This window comes from Calonectris borealis, chromosome Z, assembly GCF_964195595.1.
Source record: "Calonectris borealis chromosome Z, bCalBor7.hap1.2, whole genome shotgun sequence".
Classification (NCBI taxonomy): domain Eukaryota; kingdom Metazoa; phylum Chordata; class Aves; order Procellariiformes; family Procellariidae; genus Calonectris; species Calonectris borealis.
Window position 1 is genome coordinate 10,922,664 of NC_134352.1, and position 19,774 is coordinate 10,942,437.

Here is a 19,774-nt window from a genome sequence, read left to right on the forward strand (position 1 = left end):
ACGTAAAGGATTAGCCTCTAAGAGTAGTTTTCATTCTGAAATGCATGCTTACCTGTGATTCTCATCATTTTCAAGATACTGTGACACAGACCACTTTGTGACACAGATACTGTGACACAGACCACTGTAAGATGTATTCTCCCTGCTCTCCTTCCCTTCTTCATTCCTCCTCCTGCACAGAACAGTATTTTACCTTGCAATTAATTTAAATACTTCATTCACAAGGAAACAGACAGCTCATTAAGGACTCAGTTACATACTTTACAGAGCCAGTCCTAAGTAAGATATCAGAAGCTGCGTGTGTCCCTTCATATTAGTGATTTTTCCACATTTTTTTCTTCTGCTAGATAAGCATGTGTATATAACCAAGATTTTTCTCAGCTGCTGTTCAGCCTTTAAAACTTGCACAACTGATTGATTGTATTTATACAACCATATTTACTAAAGTTATAACGGTTCTACCAACAAGACCCATGCCACCCAATTCACGGAGAACGAAGTACTGCCCACCATAGAAGATGAGGTTTGAGACCATCTAAGGAACCTGAATGTGCACAAGTCCATGGGACCTGATGAGATGCGTCCAAGGGTCCTGAGGGAACTGGCAGATGAAGTGCTAAGCCACTATCCATCATATTTGAAAAGTCATGGCAGATTGGTGATGTTCCCAGTGACTGGAAAAGGGGAAACATAACCCCCATTTTTAGCAAGGGCAAAAAAGAAGACCTGGGGAACTACAGGTCGGTCAGTCTCACCTCTGTGCCTAGCAAGATCATGGAGCAGATCCTCCTGGAAACAATGCTAAGGCACATGGAAAACGGAGAGGTGATTGGTGACAGCCGACATGGCTTCACTAAGTACAAATCGTGCCTGACAAATTTGGTGGCCTTCTACAACAGGGTTACAGCACTGGTGGATACGGGAAGAGTGAGTGACGTCATCTACCTGGACTTGTGCAAAGCATTTGATACGACCCACACAACATCCTTGTCTCTAAAATGGAAGGACATGGATTTGACAATGTCCTGGTTTTGGCTGGGATAGAGTTAATTTTCTTCCTAGTAGCTGGTATAGTGCTGTGTTCTGGATTTAGTATGAGAGGAATGTTGATAACACACTGATGTTTTAGTTGTTGCTAAGTAGTGTTTTCCCTAGTCAAGGACTTTTCAGCTTCCCACGTTCTGCCAGGTGCACAAAAAGTTGGGAGGGGGCACAGCACTCTCCCAAACTGGCCAATGGGGTATTTCATACCATATGACATCATGTTCAGTATATAAACTGGGGGAGTTGGCCAGGGGGCGGCGACCGCTGCTTGGGAACTGGCTGGGCATTGGTCAGCAGGTGGTGAGCACTGTGCATCACTTATTTTGTATATTCTTTTATCATCATTATTACTATTATTTTCCCTTCCTTTTCTGTTCTATTAAACTGTCTTAATCTCAATCCACAAATTTTACTTTTTTTTTTTTTGATTCTCTCCCCGCTCCCACTGGGGGCAGGGAGTGAGCAAGCGGCTGTGTGGTGTTTGGCTCCCTGCCAGGTTAAACCGCAACAGACAAGTGGACCACTTGGTAGATGAGGAATTGACCGGATGATCCCACTCAAAGAGTGGGGGTCAATGGCTCGATGTCCAGGTGGAGATCAGTGACGAGTGGTGTCCCTCAGGGGTTCTTATTGGGACCAGTATTATTTAACATCTTTGTTGGGGACATGGACAGCAGGATTGAGTGCACTCTCAGCCCATTTGCGGATTACATCAAGCTGAGTGGTGTAGTCGATACTCTAGTGGGAAGAGATGCCATCCAGAGGGACCTTGACAGGATAGAGAGGTAGGTCTGAGTGAACCTCGTAAAGTTCAACAAGGCCAAGTGTAAGGCCTGCACCCTGGTAGGGGCAATCCCAAACATGGATACAGGCTGGGAGATGAGTGGATTGAGAGCAGCCCTGCAGAGAAGGACTTGGGGGTACTGGTGGATGAAAAGCTGGACATGAGCCAGCAATGTGCGCCCGCAGCCCAGAAAGCCAATCGCATCCTGGGCTGCATCAAAAGAAGCGTGGCCAGCAGGTCGAGGGAGGTGATTCTGCCCCTCTACTCCACTCTGACGAGACCCCACCTGCAGTACTGCGTCCAGCTCTGGGGCCCCCAGCACAAGAAAGACATGGATCTGCGTGAGTGAGTCCAGAGGAAGGCTACGAAAATGATCAGAGAGATGGAACGCCTCTCCTATGAGGACAGCTTGGGAGAGTTGGGGTTGTTCAGCCTGGAGAAGAGAAGGCTTCAGGGAGACCTTATAGCAGCCTTCCAGTACTTAAAGAGGGCCTACAGGAAAGATGGGGAGGGACTCTTGATCAGGGAGTGTAGTGATAGAATGAGGGCTAACGGTTTTAAACTGAAAGAGGGTGAACTTAGATTAGGTATTACGAAGAAATTCTTTACTATGAGGGTGGTGAGACACTGGCATAGGTTGCCCAGAGAAGCTGGGGATGCCCCCTCCCTGGAAGTGTTTAAGGCCACGTTGTATGAGGCTTTGAGCAACCTGATCTAGTGGAAGGTATCCCTTCCCACGGCAGGAGGGTTGGAACTAGATGATCTTTGAGGTCCTTTCCAACCCAAATGATTCTATGACTCTATGATGATTCTATAATCTTGCAGTGGATAGCCCAGGAACAGAAGCAATGATGGTTAGGAACAAATTGTTTTAAAAGTTTCCTAAGTCAAGAGTAAATATTAGTCAACTATTAAGCTTCACAACTCTGCATGCTTATTTGATAGTCCTGTTTAGCTTTTGGTGAAAAAACCTGATGATTTTGCTTGCCCCATTCTTCTTATAGAACACCAAAAAATAATTTGGCATAAATAGCTGCTGAAGCTTCCCTATTGCAAAAAGAAACAAAGCAAAAAAAAAAAAAACAGTCTGGATTTGGATTTTGAAAAGGAAAGCTGTGGTTTGAATGGATGAGAAAATAGATGTGTAAAAAATTGGTTGGATGGTCAGGCTCAGAGGGTGCTAGTTAATGAGTCATGCTTAACCACAGGCAGGTAAAAGTTGGGTACCCCAAGATCTATCCTAGGACCTGTCCTGTTTGAGATGTCTATCAGTGACCCAGTGTCGTGATTTAAGCTGGCAGGCAGCCAAACACCACACAGCCGCTCACTCACTCCCCCCTGGTGGGATGGGGAAGAGAATCAGAAGAGTAAAAGTGAGAAAACTCGTGGGTTAAACTGTGGAAAGACAGTTTAAGAGGTGAAGCAAAAGCCATGCACGCAAGCAAAGCAAAAGAAGGAATTCATTCACTCCTTCCCATCGGCAGGCAGGTGTTCAGCCATCCCCAGGGAAGCAGGGCTCCACCACATGTAGCCGTTACTCGGGAAGACAAAAAGCCATTGCTTCAAATGTCCCCTCTTCCCTTCTTCTTCCCCCAGCTTTAAATGCTGAGCATGACGTCATATGGTATGGAATACCCCATTGGCCAGTTTGGGTCAGCTGTCCTGGCTATGCTCCCTTCCAGATTCTTGCGCACCTGGCAGAGCACAGGAAGTTAAAAAGTCCTTGACCAGTGTAAGCACTACTTACCAACAATTAAAACATCAGTGTGTTATCAACATTATTCTCATACTAAATCCAAACCACAACACTACACCAGCTACTAGGAAGAAAATTAACTCTATCCCAGCCGAAACCAGGTCACCTAGACAAGGCAAGGGGGTGCAATTTCACCAAGTATGCAGATTACACCAAGTTATGGGGACCATACAATACACGCAAGGGCTGGGCTGCCATCCAGAGGGGCCTGGACAGGCAGGAAGATGGAGCTAACATCAACTGCATGAATCTCAGCCAGGAGAAATGCACAGCCCTGGAAAGGCAGAAGCACAGCAGTGATCCAAGCCAGAGCCAGCGAGATCAGGGAGCATCTCTGAGGGGAAGGCCCTGGACCCTGGCAGGCAGCGAGCTGAGCAGGGGCCAGCAGCGCACTGGGTAGCAACAGCAGGCATAGGCTCAAAGAGGAGAGGTTCAGACTGGAGATGAGGAAAAGGTTTTCCCCGATAAAGACAGCCACGCAGTGGAGCTGGGACACAGAGAGGTTATGCCACCTCCACCTTGGAGACTTCCAAAACTTAACTGGACAAAGCCCTAGGCAATCTCATCTCATCTGATGTCTGACCCTGCTATGAGCAGGGGGTTGATCTAGAGACCTCCTGAGGTCCCTTCCAACTTAAATCATCCTATGATCCTATGTCGCTTTCCTCATCGTTAACAAACTCTGTATAAAATAAATATAAATCAAAGCTGCCATTTCCACCTAACAGAGCTGAGGCATCTTATTCTAGCCCCTAAGAAGCTACCTGGAAGGCTAAGAAGGCTACTTCAGCAATAGCTTCTACAGCCAACCAAATTTATATAAAATACAAAGCAAATAAAAGAGCACTGTACTGTGTTCAGGTTCTTACAACTCTTTTCATTTCAGTATCTGAGCATCACAGGTGAAGTACACGACCCAAGGATACGCTTTGTAGGTGTGTTCCAGTTCCCTCTACTTTCCTCTCAGCAACTACTGCATCTTTGACAGAATTTGCCAACCTTCCACTAATGGGTGAGGGAAAAAAGTACATCTCTTTCAACATTCATTTCCCATATAAATATAATTACATGTTACAATGCAGTAGAGATGCAAAGCAGCAACTTTATTAAAAGACATCATAGGAAGGTATACTTCCGAATGAATAACTGTGGTACATTTAGGTATTTATATTGTGTAGCTAATCTTTTTCTCTGTGTCTTGTTTTTCTGGATGTCTTAGTTCATTGTGCTGTCTTCAAATTCTACTCTTGTAGAATGAACACTTGTTTTGTTCATTTAAGCTGGCTTATAAAAATTCTTGGTAAGTAACACAGAAAATATTTATACTGTTTATGTTTCTGTGGAGGTTTTGAATAACTTGTACTCGAGGAATACACACACTGAGAGAACAAATCAGGCATAACTCCATTATGTATTATCCAAGGAGATAAATCCTCTGAAACAAAATGAATTGATTCCTCTAGCAAAAAAAAACCCCACAACTTCACACATTTTCAATTTCTTCTGATCTCAAAGCAATATGAAGCAAAATACTTCTTTTGTCCAAATAACAAGTATTTCTTTACATCTTTATTGCTTCCTTGCCACAGTGGTATTTTACATTCAGTTCTGATATCTATAACTAACACAAAACGAAACGAGGAAAAAAAAAAGAGACTTAAAAAAGACACAGGACCAAATTCTCAGTTAACATGAGTTGGTGCTGCTTATACATAGTTAAGCTGAATGGGACCAGCTGTGATCCAGCTCACAATAGACTATTTTCTAGAGAACAATGAGATATAGTCAAGATTATGACTGCATTCATAGTAATCTTATGCTCAATCCTCCAATATATTCTCAAACGTCTTCCTAGAGTTCAGTGATAAATTTTATCACTGAGGAGAGAGCACAGCAGCAGATTCCATAGCCCTAGTCAGGGCTAAACCCAAATATTTCATCATTATTTCTGGCAATTTTCAAGAGCAGCCCCACTGTAAAAGATGAGGATGAGAAACACATGCTGCCACATTTCATTTCATCTCTCCCCACAGTGCTAATTGGCATTCATGTTATTGTCATCCATAACACTCTCAGCTTCACTCACAAGAAATCCAACTAAGATGCAGCATGTAGTCTTACGTGGAAAGTATGTGCTTGCCCAGTGAATACCAAAGCTACCACTTTGATTTCACATGGCCCCCACTGGCATCCTGCATGGAGGAAGGCTTTGCCTGGGTTCAGGCAGCGAGCTAGAAAGGCTTCTTCCATTCATGATCTTAATTGTAACAGCAGTAATATACCTAGTATATACCACTTACCACTTTTTATCAGCCATACAAACAATCCCCATGCATCTGTTTAAAAGTTTTATGTACAGACATCCAGATCTACGGGTATATCTGAGGAAAAGAGTCATGGAGGTAACTATGAACTGCTGCTAATTTTCTTCTGCAGGATGTGTACCCCATTAACTCTTCAATCTGATGAAGAAAAACTGGAGATATCATAATCTTCATAGAATATCTCTATCCCCTTAATCACAGTATGTGTTGCTGCATTGTTTCTTGGAGTAGCTAATAAGGTACTTGATCTGCTCTAGTGGTTGCCATTACTTCTACCTTTTCCAGCTAATTCAAAGGCTTTACTATTGGGGGGCATTCCTCTGCTGTAACGTCCTGTTCAATTACCCATAATACACTGTTATTTTGTTTCCTGGTTTGGGGTAAAAACATGCATTTCTCCACATTCCAGCTGGGAGAGGAGTGCTTCTGAAATACTTTAATTGGAAGTTCTTGTGTTTTGTGTATTATGCCTACTGGGCCCAAAAATTCATCTGCTATTTCTTAGAGAGCATAATAGAAATACATTTTAAAAATATAAATATTGACATAACAATAAAGTATTGACATTTACACTTTTCATAGGAACAACTGTCTGGGAAACATTTGCAATATGCCTGTGCTTGGAAAAACTCTACGCTAATGCTGGGCTAAACCCTTCCTCTCAGTTAAAAAAAAAATAGTACTTCGTAGCTGTAAAGACAGCATCTGTCCAGATGCTTTTTACTTAACTTTTTCACTCACTGGGACGTACAAAAGCTAATGGAGCTCTTAAAACCAGAGTGAAAAGCATAACTCGTTTTCCCCACAGAAAATCTATCCTCATCTAAGACTCAACCTGCAAGCAGTTCTTCCAGGAGCCACGTTTTCCAGACTCCCAAGACTATTGTGGGAATAGGCTGAATGCACCTGCTGCAGCATTACCAAAGATTTCTGCACTTCTGATGCATCCTCTGTGGGTATCCATTTCTAAGGTAAAAAGAGGAGGTAAGGACATGCAATAGAATGGCTTTGTGGTGCCAATGACAATAAGAAGGTGCCATTCCAGCAAGCAGAACTGCATCTGGAGCCTAGCTGCAGCTGGGTCATGTGTAAAATCTGCGGGGGAAGAGGGAGCCTTCACAACTAGCCTTGAAATTTCTGTCAGTCCAAGGATTAGTCAGAGCCTGGACCACAGCAGCAATTTGATGCTAAACTGCCTGCTGAGAAACACAACAATTTGCTCAACAGACAGAACCTGAGGGCTGTGGGGGCAATTCAGGCAGCCAATTAAAAGCAAAAAAAAAAAAAAAAAAAAAAAAAAGCCTTCTTCCCAAAGTTGACAGCTATTTGTAGAAACTGACATTTCATAGGCTTGCTGAGCATATGAAGAGGAAGCATTTTCTGATTATTAAATTCTGGCCTCGTTCTACTTCTGTTTCCAAGGTAACAGACAGCAGGTTAGCAAAGTTTTACATAGAATCATAGAATTATTAAGGTTGGAAAACACCTCTAAGATCATCGAGTCCAACCGTCAACCCAACACCACCATGCCCACTAAACCACGTCCCCTACACGTCTTTTAAATACTTCCAGGGATGGTGACTCAACCACGTCCCTGGGCAGCCTGTTCCAAGGCTCGACCACTCTTTCAGTAAAGAAATTTTTCCTAATGTCCAATTTAAACCTTCCTTGGCGCAACTTAATCACTTTAAAACTCGCATACAATCACTTTAAAAACTAACCTTATCTCTTCAGCTTCTTCTCCCATACAAGCTGCTACCGGTGGACAGAAGATGAAATTTAGTTACTTAATTGCACTTAATGCTTTAAAAATATCTGCTTTGAAGATCACGTAAGCGTTCCTATCTGCTCCTCCTGAGAATTTTTCTTTTATATAGGGATTAGGGGCTATCTGCTTCTGACGCCTTGGCGGTGCTGCTTGTAAAGGAAAGCCTGCAGTATTTAAGAATAACGCAACAGCCCCGGCCAGTTTCAAGGGACTTTCCGCGGACTGCCCTGCAGCAGCTCCGACTAAACGGCCCTTTCCCTGAGGTAACATGGCTGCCGCGGGACCCCCAGAAGCAGGGCCGGGGCCCACAGTGTAAAAGGCGGCGGTCCCCTCCCCCGCGGCCCCCCCGCACCTCCGCGGCGGGGGCTGAGGGCAGGCAGCGCGCGCACACCGCGCGGGCCCGCCGCGGCGAGGGGAGATCGTTGGTGCAGGAAGGGAGGAAGCCCTCCGCCGAGCGCGCGGCCCGGGGCGCCAAGGGTGGGAGGGGCAGCAGCCAATCAGAGGCGGGAGTTCCACTTCCCGCGCGGGCGGAGGGCGGGGCGGGGCCGGTCGCGGCGTCGCCCTGAGGCGGAGGCGGTCGTGCCGGGGTGTGGTAGCGCGGTGCTTAACGGCAGGTTAGTTTATGTCTTTACTGCTCTCCGTTTCCATCATACATCGCCACTCCGCCATTGCCGGTTCTTCACCGGTTTTGAAAACTGCGGATTTAAAAACACTTGATGCTGGCAGAAATACTTCATACTGCATATTTCACTTACTTAAAGGGATGTTCCCAAGAATGAAACAGGATCATGTTCTTCAGTTTTATTGTTTCCCCTTAAAAACGTAGAAGATTGTAAGTCTGCTTGGATTTCCTCGTATCCTGATGGACTACTGTTTCTAAGTCCCACTCTTCCCATTTTAAATTGGACACTTGAAACACACCTGATTGAGATGTTCTGTGAGATGTTTACTGATTAAGTGACACACTCTTAAGAAACCAGTAGTAATTGTTGCAATTCTATTGCTTAGTACTTGTATGAATGCATGGTTATATTACTATATTACTAAGTGATAGAAATCAATACTATTAAGTTGCAGTTCTACTCCCTGTCCTCCTGTACTTAGTATTAAGGTACAAATCTATCCCTTTTTACAAACTCATCCCTTCTTGCTCCAGTCTCCCACACCAAGTCTGTTGGACATAGACCTGGTAGAGGGTCCAGCAGGTTGTCCAAAGGGTTTTCCTTAGCATCCCCAGCATTTTTCATCCACTGGTTGGGTTCACCACTGTCTCCAACCATCCGCACTCCTTCTGTCAGAAAGTTCCCCTCTACTTCGTTTTCCATCTGATTTTATACCTTATTCCTTGTTTCTTTTCTTTTGTTGAACCCACCTTTTTACCTCTCCTGCACTTCCTTTTCTCTGCCCAGAATCCTCTCAAGTAAGCAACCAGCCCCTAATTACTTTTTCCTCATTGGTCTCAATTCTGTTACATCCATACCCAAATTTGGTATTTCCAATGCTGTTACCTAGGCAATTTTAGCCTACTATTATGTTATTGATACATACTGGCATGTACATGAAGACAGCCTTGTGTCACAAGTTTTCCTTACGGCCCTACAATTCACATTGGTTACGTTTCGTTTACATTGTAGACTTTTTGGATAGAATTCTCTTACCTTAGCCTTGACTCTCCTACCTAATTTTAATTAAGAGCAAGTATTCTCTTACCTTATGCATACCTGAGCAACAATATATCCTGTTTTGCACTCACACCGTATCTCTGTCCTTGTATAGTTTTCATCTCACTCCTCGTTCCCATCAGAAACATCAACTTATTTAGAGACCTGGTGTTCCAGCAGGACGTTCTTGCTCTCAACTAACCTATACAAGCACCTTTGCCCTTGTAAAACTGAAGGAGAGGAAGAAAGTCCCCTCATAAATACATGAGGCAGTAAAAAATTAATATTAGATCGCTAAACTGCTATCTTTAAAAGCTCATTTAGAATCCATAAAAATTAATTGAATCGGCTCAATTCTCAAAATTATTGCTTAGGAGAGGTAACTTGTATTGCTTACATTCACTCAATGGTTTGAAAGTTTGTGAAACAAACAGCAAGAGGGATAGCTAAAAAAGCCCCAAAAGTTTAGTTCCTTTGGATAAAAATCAATTGTCTGTAGTTAGTCTGTTACATCCTTCCAAAGCTTTGGGTACCCTTATTCTATAGGAAATTCAGTCCAAGGTGGATGTGCTAGCAGAAATTAGGAAGTTATTCTTGTTGAACCTTAATTTCAACCTTCTCTTTCAACATTTTTGCATGATACAGGAAGTTTTTAACTAATCCATATTCTGTATATCTTCTAGACAAATGAAGTGTTGAAAATATCACAAAACAAGATGTTTGCAGCTTTAAAGTATCACTCAACAGACTATTTATATGAGGTATAGTTTTATTATATCTCTTAATATTCTGAAAGAAATATGGCAGTAACTGAAAAAAGATTGAGTGCACATTTAAAAGAGATGTAGAGCATACTTCTTAGGAATTCTGTTTCAGTGACGTTGTTGTACTGCACTTGCTGGGATAACATAGTGAAGTGATTACAGCTTTTTTTAATAAAAAATTAAAGTACAATTTTGCCAAAACTGAAGAGCATCAATTTTTGTTAGTGTCTGTTGCACTTAAAATTGTGTTTTATAGCCAGTTTCCTGCTTAGAGCTTTCTTTGGAGAGTGCACTGTGCCTTCTAATGCATAAAATTCAATTAATTACCTTTTTGGAGAACGAATCCAATTTTCTAGCTACTTTAATATGTGTTAGGATAGTGATAGACAACACTGTATTCCCTACTGATGATAGGGAAGAGTTTTTATAATGTTTTAGATTAAATTCATGGAGAGCAGATGTTTTCTCACACCTATAATGAAAATTTTGGCTTTATAGATGTTGATCAGTTAAGGCATAGAAACCTTATGAAGTCTTGTTTTCCTTCCTGTCTACATCTGTGGGATGTTACCAATTGCTTATCACTGAAGCACACTGTCTGTCTTAATCGAGTTTTTACTTATTGACATTTTCAAAGAAAACCTATGCACCAAATAGGTTTGGTGGAGTGGTGCTTTGCCAAGAGGGGACATTTCTAGTGTGTGAGCAGAAGAATGACATAGCAAGACATGTCTTCAAGAGTTCAGGGAGCGTGCAAGTAGATACACAAGCGCTGCTGGCACACAGCTGGAGAAATGCAGCCTGGGAAGCAGTCCAGCAATAGTACTTGTGGGAAAACTGAGATCCACGTTATGAAACACATTGCCCTCATCCCTTTTCTTAGAGTGCAGGAATTGTTCCATGTAGTACCTGTGTATGTGCCTAGTGTTTTCTTAGATTGTAGCAACGAGAACTTCTTTTTCTGTTGGAACTCAACAGTATGCAATCTGTCATTGAATATTCGTTTGAAAACCTCACAGTAGTTTCATTTAGTTTGATCTTTAGATGTTTCTGTGTTATTTGTGAATAAAAAAAAAGGTGTGTTAGCAAAACATGTTGTGAGCTATTGTGCAAAAGAGAAGAATAACAATTCATGGCTTTTCTTGCCTGAATTTTGAGGAGTAGGGGGTTGCTGACAGCAGAACAAATGAAAAGCGGTAGAAGATAAATGTTTAGTGACCTGCTGAATGACTGCTCTGCAACAGAGTGTAGATGTTGCTCTGTAACATACCAGAAGGGTTAATAGATGTGATCACACATGGAAAGGTATTACCGACCTGACTGTGCAAGGGATACGCTGTGCTAAAACTGCAGCTTCTTGTTCCACTCTTGTGCCTAACTTCTACCCTCTTGCTAGAAAGTACATGATAGTTAAATTGACTTTTCAGGCATCTGATATAATGCTTCCAATTCTTAGGAAATGCTGGAATTTGATGAGCGTATCCAACTCTGATTCCTGCACACATCTGGCTCAACTGGATGTGGAATCCTGCTCTTAATGTACTTGTTACGCATTTTTATCAACCCCGGATATAGTTTTTCCAGCTGCCCATTATAAATGTATCTTTGAAGAAATGCCTTTTCAGTCATTAAGGACACAAGAGTTAGATTCCTTATGCTATGGAATGTTGTAGGTGTGATTACAAAGTTGTCTTAGAAGTTCAACATTCTCTTATGTTATAAGTTGACAATATATGCAAGCTGTATGGAACTATAAAAATGCACATAATATCTTTTGATTAGAAAAGAAATTTGCAGAGACCTTTACATTTCCTTGAGAAACAGGGGTAAATATACATTGATTAAATGCCATAGCCGTTAATAATGGCCTTGAAAAACAGTTTTATATATTTGAGAAAGGCATGAAAGGGTATGTATTAGCAGACTTTGTAAAGTGAACTAATTCAGCTTAACCTGTACACTTAGACCAAATCAATTTAAAATGTTCTGTAAAATGTACAATTTTCGTGTTTTAAGGCCATCATCTGTGACAATAGCCCTCGAATGTATTTGTTCCACTTTACAAACATGAGTGATTGAAAACAATTTTAGCTATTAAGCTAAAGTTAGCCTCAGTAAAACTACATGCTGGTGTTTAAAATTTCTTTCTGATCTCTCTCATATTGCTTGTATTTACTTATTCAGTAGTTTCTACTTAAACTCCAGCAGGTCATTCTTCTGTAACCTAAGAGTACTTTGAGAGCTGTTATGTCACAATCCTTACAGCTTGTTTTAATAAAGAGAAAGGTTATCATCAGCTCTTCTTGTTCCTGTGATCTCTATCAGGAACTTCACTAGCTGTGCTTTATTTTATGATAAATGCAGTTGTTTTAGCAGTACCTTCAATGCAGATTACTTAAACTGATGTATGGCCAGTAACATGTAGAAGACCTAGGTCCACTTCCCTGTAGTTGTCTGTTTCTGTCTTTTTTGTTCAGAATTTGTAAAGGAGAAGATCACCGCAGAAATGTCATGCTTTAACTTAGGCAAGAGGGAATACGTTGGATCAGTATGGTGTTTATATTTTTTACAAGAGCCTTCTAAATAAAAGATGCTCTGATGGCAGTAGTTTTTTCCTTTTTTGATAAAATTAACTGGCATTTACAGAATTGTAACTATCCCACAAACGATTAAACTGAAGTGGAAAAAGAATCTCCAATGTTGATCTTTCACAGAAGTGACAGTGTTGTTCACATTGCTTCCCATGTCTTCTTTTTTTTTTGTTCTGTTTCTTTTTTCCTGTTTCTTTTTTCCTGTTTCTTTTTTCCTATTTCCCATTTTCTCTCTGCCTATACAGGAAGGTTTGACAAGTGCACCATCATCACTGTTTTTCTGGTAGCAATCCAAGTCAGTGAAGTATTTCTAGTTTGTCACCTGAGGTATCATAGGCTATAACTGGCTTGACAGCATATGCTGAAATGGGTGGACATTTCTAGGACCTGAAGCAACAGAGAAGTCAAGTGATGGACTTAGAACTAGAGAGAAGTTTCTACTGTCATTCATGATGTTCTCTTACATTTCTATAGCTAGTTGCCTTTTTCAGTATGCCTTTTACACCCCAGAATTTTTGAAGACAACTCCTTTCTAAGCTATAAACTTGTTAAATCCAAACCCCTGTGTAAGACTTATTTTTCTCTGCTTCCTAAACTCACTGTTTATTCTGTGGTTCTGTGCTGTTTATACAGTACTGCATGTGGGCTTTTGTGACAAAAGAACTGTTAGATAGTTTATTGAAGGTGGTCTTCAGTGAAGATTTACTGAAGTTGCCATGTTGACTATTTAATTCTAGAATTCAGTTGATTACTGCGATGCTCCCCTGTTGTTTTTATCGAGGATAAAAGGATTTATAAAGGGCTTTTGATAGCTTATAATGGCACATGAAAGCTGAGAGGCTTTAGAATATTATAGGCATTTAAAACAGCAATAGTAGGAATGATTTTAAATTGTTTCTGGTCAGCTTATATACATGTGTCTGTTCAGGAGACCAATGCAAGTGTTAAGCACTTGTAATTGCACACGCAAAGTTTAGGTAAGTGTAGCTAAGCATACGTGCAGTTTTGCACATGCAGAAGTGTAGATTAGAAGTTAAATATTAATGTAAATGTTAATATCTTCTCTTAGTTTGGACTGTGTCAGTTTTACAAAAAAAGTTTAAACATAAAATCCCATTTTCTAGTAGGAAACACTCGAAAACAGTGGGACTGGGAAAAAGAATGGAACTGTATATCTCATAATTTTATCACATGCCTTGTTTTATGCAGAGCATGGCAAGGCAGAAGTTTGCCATCCGGAGATTATCACTTTGCTTTCCTCCCTGTTTACATCAAGATGAAAAGTATCATCTCACTGGACTCTTTGCTGATGATAAGTATAGGAAGCCATGGACTAGAAGTAGGTTATATAGTCCTTAAGTTTTAGTTTAGATTTACTGTGGATTAAAGGAAAAGCTTGTATTTGTACATAATATGATAAGTCCCGTAAAAAAAAAAAAATATTTCCAGAAGTAGCAGTGTGTCAGTTCATATAGCTCTTGAAGGTAGAACATGTTCATTGCCTAAGTAGAAACAAATGGGTAATGGATGTTTATTTGTGTATGGCACCTTAAATGAGGGTGATATTTGATTAGTTTGTAGAGATCTCTGGAAAACTTCCTGTCTGGACATGTGGTTACGGAAGAAAAGCAATGATCAGAGATAAGTAAAATACTAAATCTGATTAGTTGGGAGAGGTTTGAAAGATGATGCTGAGGTTTTAAAACATGGGAAAAAATGGGGATTTCCAAGCATAAAGGTAAACATATATAACAGTATTTGCATCTTTCTGGTGTATTTGCATTTACTTTTGCTAATGGAAACAAAAAGCATTGTTTCTTCTGTACATCCTATGTAAAGTTTGGTTAGCCTCTGCAATGGTTTGATCAATACATAAAAATAAAAATTAATTTTAACATTTTCTGTGTGATTCTTTTTCCCTCTTTTTATCTCAGTTACTTCAACACAGAACATGATCGCTATTTCGGTATTGGATCAATGGAAGAGAAGTTCATCTGTGGAGGATTTCCTGGAAAAGTCAGTAACCTTAAGCTAAAAACACATATGGTTCCTTTGATATCATTCAGGTACTTTGCGAATCATAAGCTAATGATGATAACAGCATAAGGCGCACTGGAGCTGTACACTGTAGCAGATAGCTTAAAGATGGCTTTTTCACTGAAAGTAGTGTTGTGTTTTTATGGAGTTCTCTGCTTCTTTATCTCATTTTTGTAATGGTTGTGTAATCTCTTTGTGACATTGGAGAAAGTCTCTGAAATCTGTGTGTGAACATGAATATAAAGCATGAGGACATTTTTCCTCCCTCCCTCTCTAAGCCAGTTATCTTTCCTAACTGTAGATGAAGCTATTTGAAGAAGGATATTTATAAATCTTTGAAAAGGTGTAAAAGGCAGCTATAAAAAGTCAAACTTGCATTATAGCAATTGAAGATAGATATGTTTACTTTAAAATTATATATATAAAGTCAAAATTTATCAAATGAACTCTGAAATAGAGTTCATTTTAAAAACAGGTTTGCAACACAACCTTTACAGCATACATAAAACATGAAAGAAAATTATCGTTCTGCGAAATCAGTAAATTGTCTGTATTTCTGCTCTCAAACAAGTGTCAGTGTGAAAAAAATAGAGCAATTACATTTGTGCTTTTACAGCCAGTATAAAATCTATGTTATCTTCAAATCTGCATAAAAATGGTTGTGAAGAAAGCTTGTGGTTAGAGAATTAAGTAATGATGTACAGAAAATGCCAGCACCAGGCTTGCCAGTACCTTACAGTGGCACTCTTCTGTGATTTCACTAGAATACAGTCTTTAATTGCATTGCTACATACTGTTTTTTCAGCATAAGCTTCTGCTCATTCATGGTACAGAAATGATCATGCTCATAGAGTAGATCAAGGCTGTCTGTGAAATTCAGCCTCTGTTGTAGCAATGGAGAGGTGCTTTTCCTGTAGAAGTGGTACTGCATGAAAAGGAAGTGCATAGTTCTTCAAAAACATAGTTGCTCCAGGAGAAGAAAACTAGAATAAAAAGCACATAATGGGAGGTTCTCCGGAAAAAAAAATCTTTACCCTTAATTTAAAAGGACAATTAACTCTCTTAGTGTTCTTCTGTGTAATTCTTCGATAATTAGTTAACAATCATAATATACTCTGGAGAGGTTGTGTTTTCCTAGTGTTACATAATTCCTGGAGCTTGGTTAAGGAAGTTGAATGCTGCCTGGGAAACTGATTCTGGTTTTGGCTTTGTCAAAACTCCTGTGTGATTTTGGGCAAGTCATTTGAACCAAAAACTCTGCAGTTATCCACTGAAAGCGCTCCTCTTACTTTCTGGCAGATCTAAAGAAAGTGAGTGAAGTTGATTGGAGGGTACTAATGCTTTAACACGGAAAAATGCCAAATACTTTGAAAGACTAAGAGTTTGATGTCTTAGACTGGCACCCAGCATGAATATCTTGGTTTTGTTCTAGAAAATGTAGATGATAATATTGCCATTTTTATGGGAATCTTGTGAATATTAATGAGTTCATTTTCTGTTTTTCTCACAATGCTATTAGAAATATCCAAGATAGTGTATTTGTATTCAACTTGGGTTTTGTTAAATGGCCTACAGCCATATGCTCAATAGAGAAGATAATAGCATTGAACAATTTTCATTACTCAGTCAACCAGAAGATTTGGAAAAAAAAAAATAGTTTATGATCACAGCTTTACCAAACACAGTACCCAGTAGGGCATAACATAGTGTTGGTTTTTAAACACGGTCAAAGTCCAGTTAAAAGTTTTCTGACATTTCGGTGACTTCCTTTGTAACTTTCAACACTATTTTGATAGGGATTTTTAATACAACTTCCCCTTTTCTTTTTTGAAAAAGAAAAGAAAAGCAACAAATAACTGGAAAATGTTCTCAGCTTTGGTCCTTTGGATCCATAGTACTAGTCTTTACCTTTTGAACACAATAGTGGGATAAATACTTTATAAGGCTTTGTAGGAGAATTGAGTGGTTTCCTTTGATGCTTGCATTCCTCTTTTGCGTTGATGGGAAATGTGCTTTATAGGCTAACAGTCATTCTCCTCTTATCATTTCATGTCTCTATAGGGTTCAAATAACTAACAGATGTTGAAATGGCTAACTTCTAGCTGTATAGGCCCTCCTTTGCATCTTGTCCTCAGGCTTGCAGTACTAAGTGAAGAACTGTCTAAGTACTTTTAAAAGTTTGGACCTGAAGCCCTAACTCTCCCCTAACATTTGAGTTATAAAGAATGCTCATTATGTGAAAGTTGGGCTGATTTTAACTGCTGAACATAAAAAATGGAAAATTAAAAAAAAAAAAAAAAAAGAACAGAACAGGTTTGCACAGATGCAGAAATTTTATTGTGCTATAGAAATAGCAAAATCGAAGTGAAAAAAAAGTACTTACTTGTTTAGGTTGCCAAAACCAACCTGGAAATGTTATTTTGGAGACTTGCATTTGAATATCTTAATTGGGGTTGGACTAGATAACCTCCAGAGGTCCCTTCCAACCTCAACCATTTTGTGATTCTGTGATCCTGTGGGCTGGAAGCATTTGACTGTATTTTCAGGTTTTAATTCAGTCCAGCATCTATCAATGTAACCAGTACATTACTGCATTTTTAAAGAAAACTATATAGATTTTGAGATTTTATGACAAAAAGGTAATTACAAAATGAATTGCATCTGAAATTATTCTGCCTTATAATGAGCTTGAACTATAGGTTTACATTAATGCCGAAAGCTGCACAGAAGAACAATGGAAATTACATTCTGCATCTTTAGGAAAAAAAAAGACTATTACATGTAATATAATCATCTTTGTGCCTTCAGAGAGTGATAAATGTTATGAGGATGCTGCAAAACCCATGCAAAGATATCACTAACACTTAAGTTAATCATAACATCTAGATAAATCTGAGGAAATCAGTGCATGTATTAGAGTCCAGTTACAGAAAATTTGAGATTATTTCACTTAATGTATATTAAAATTAAGTGGGCTTAGTCTGTGTACCAGTGAAAAATTAATTGGAGACTAGGAAATAAGGAGCAAGGAGTTAAACTTAGGAGGAAAGAATGTGTTTGTGCTTCAGGTTCTTCAAGTGCTTTGCATTCTCTTTAAGGTAAGTAAAGAGAATCCAAGTAACTCAGATATTTTAGGATAATGGTTTCCCTGTGAGTAGGACTAAGCAGTATTAATACACATAATTCATCACAAGTCATTGTAAATATTCTTAGTGGGGAACATAATATACTGCCATGTATTTGCAAAGCAAGACACACAAAAAAAGATAGCAATGAGCAATAAATGTGGTAGGTGGTTTATTTTGGGTATTTAAAACTTGACCTACAGTAAATGTTTTTCAGTAGATTTACTGTTAGTAAGGATCAGGAAGTGAATAGCGTGACAAGTAAATTTATAGATAACACTAATTTCTTTCTAATAGTCAAAGTGACAGATGACAGGAAATACGCAAGATGTTACAATCTTTTCAAAACTGGTTAGAAACAAGTACTAAAATATTCTGCTGTTGTCATTTAAACCAATGGTAGGCATTTTTCTGGAATATAGTGTTCACTGCTGGAGAACTGTAGTCCTGGAGTTGTACAAAAAAAGTGTAACTGTCTAGTTAAAAGATTCTAGACTTACTTATGGCATAATAATTATCAAAGTATGTCCCAGATGTGCTGATATGTAATACGATTATAATTGAGTTCAGTATCTTTGGATTGCTTATCATAAGATTCAATACATTCTGTACTAAGACTCTGCTTAGAATATTACTTTGTTTTGTTTTGACAGGAGGCAGAAGTTTTTATTATTAAATAGGGGCTTTGTGTAGATTTTTTATGCTTTTCTGTGTGTCTAAAAATTTAGGTAGCTAGATTAGGAGAGGTGATATTTTGACATAAGCTTCTCAACTTGGGTTTTTTGGGTTTGTGATTTTTTTGTTAAAAATTCTTCATGTAAGCCAGTGAGGAGTGTAAGTGTGAATGACTGATCAAAGAGGTCAGTGAAGTGGACTGATATATAAGGGAAAACTGATTCAAAGTGCCGGGGAGCCTAATATCTCCTTGGAGAGACTGAGAAACAAGAGGACAAGAAACAAGTGTGAAAAAAACTGAGTGGGAGAAAAACACTGAGGCGGCACAGGCTGCCTAGGCAGGGATGAGAGGACACCTGGCAAGAAAGAACGTAAGTGAGTCTATAATTCCTAGAAACTGCCAAATGACTTAATTGGATAAACCCCCTTACTAGCTTTAGTACATGTACTTAATTACCATGCTTGTTCTGATGATGGGGCTCCATATTTCAAAGATACTGCTGAAAGTTTTATTTCATATTGTAAAGATCTAATTGAAGCCAAATACATTAAATCTAATGTAGTGCCTTCTGTGTTCAAAACACTGTACAAGCAGAGCTCTATGACTTGAACGGGTTTAATCTGTTCAAAGGCTTGTTGCTCAGGGCCCTGTTTGAAATTGTTCTTCTTCCGGGTTGCTTGATAGAGAGGGCTTACAATCAGACTGTAATTTGGAATATGCATTCTCCAAAAGCCCACAACACCTAAGAAAACCTGTGTTTCCTTCTTACTAGTTGGTGGAGACATAGCTGTTATTTTGTTGATCACATCCATTGTGAGCTGACGATGTCTGTCTTGCCATTTTATTCATAAAAACTGGATCTCCTGTGCAGGTCCCTTGACCTTACTTTGTTTTATGGTAAAACTGGCTTTCAGAAGGATTTGAATTGTTTTCTTCTCTTTCTCAAAAACTTCTTCTGCTGTGTTAACCCACATGATGATGTCATCAACGTATGGCAGGTGTTCCAGAGCCTCACCCTGTTCCAGTGCAGTCTGGATCAGTCCATGGCAAATGGTAGGGCTGTGTTGGGGCAGTCGATTCCAGGTGTCCTGGACGCCCCTCCAAGTGAAAGCGAACTGTGGCACTCTGCCGCCAAAGGTATTAAGAAGAACGCATTAGCAATGTCAATTGTGGCGTACCACTTGGCTGCCTTTGACTCCAGTTCGTATTGAAGTTCTAGCACGTCCGGCACGGCAGCACTCAGT

The 19,774-nt window shown here is 39.7% G+C and overlaps 1 protein-coding gene across 1 annotated transcript in view; it reads left to right on the forward strand.

Moving 5' to 3' along the window:
- The first annotated feature begins 5,980 nt into the window (after positions 1–5,980).
- SHOC1 (shortage in chiasmata 1) overlaps positions 5,981–19,774 on the forward strand; it is a 63,233-nt gene continuing 49,439 nt past the window's right edge. The window contains exons 1-4 of the mRNA XM_075136915.1: positions 5,981–5,986; positions 10,021–10,098; positions 13,902–14,031; positions 14,627–14,708. Coding sequence (XP_074993016.1) covers positions 5,981–5,986; positions 10,021–10,098; positions 13,902–14,031; positions 14,627–14,708 — 296 coding nt within the window. The remainder of the gene's footprint in view (positions 5,987–10,020; positions 10,099–13,901; positions 14,032–14,626; positions 14,709–19,774) is intronic.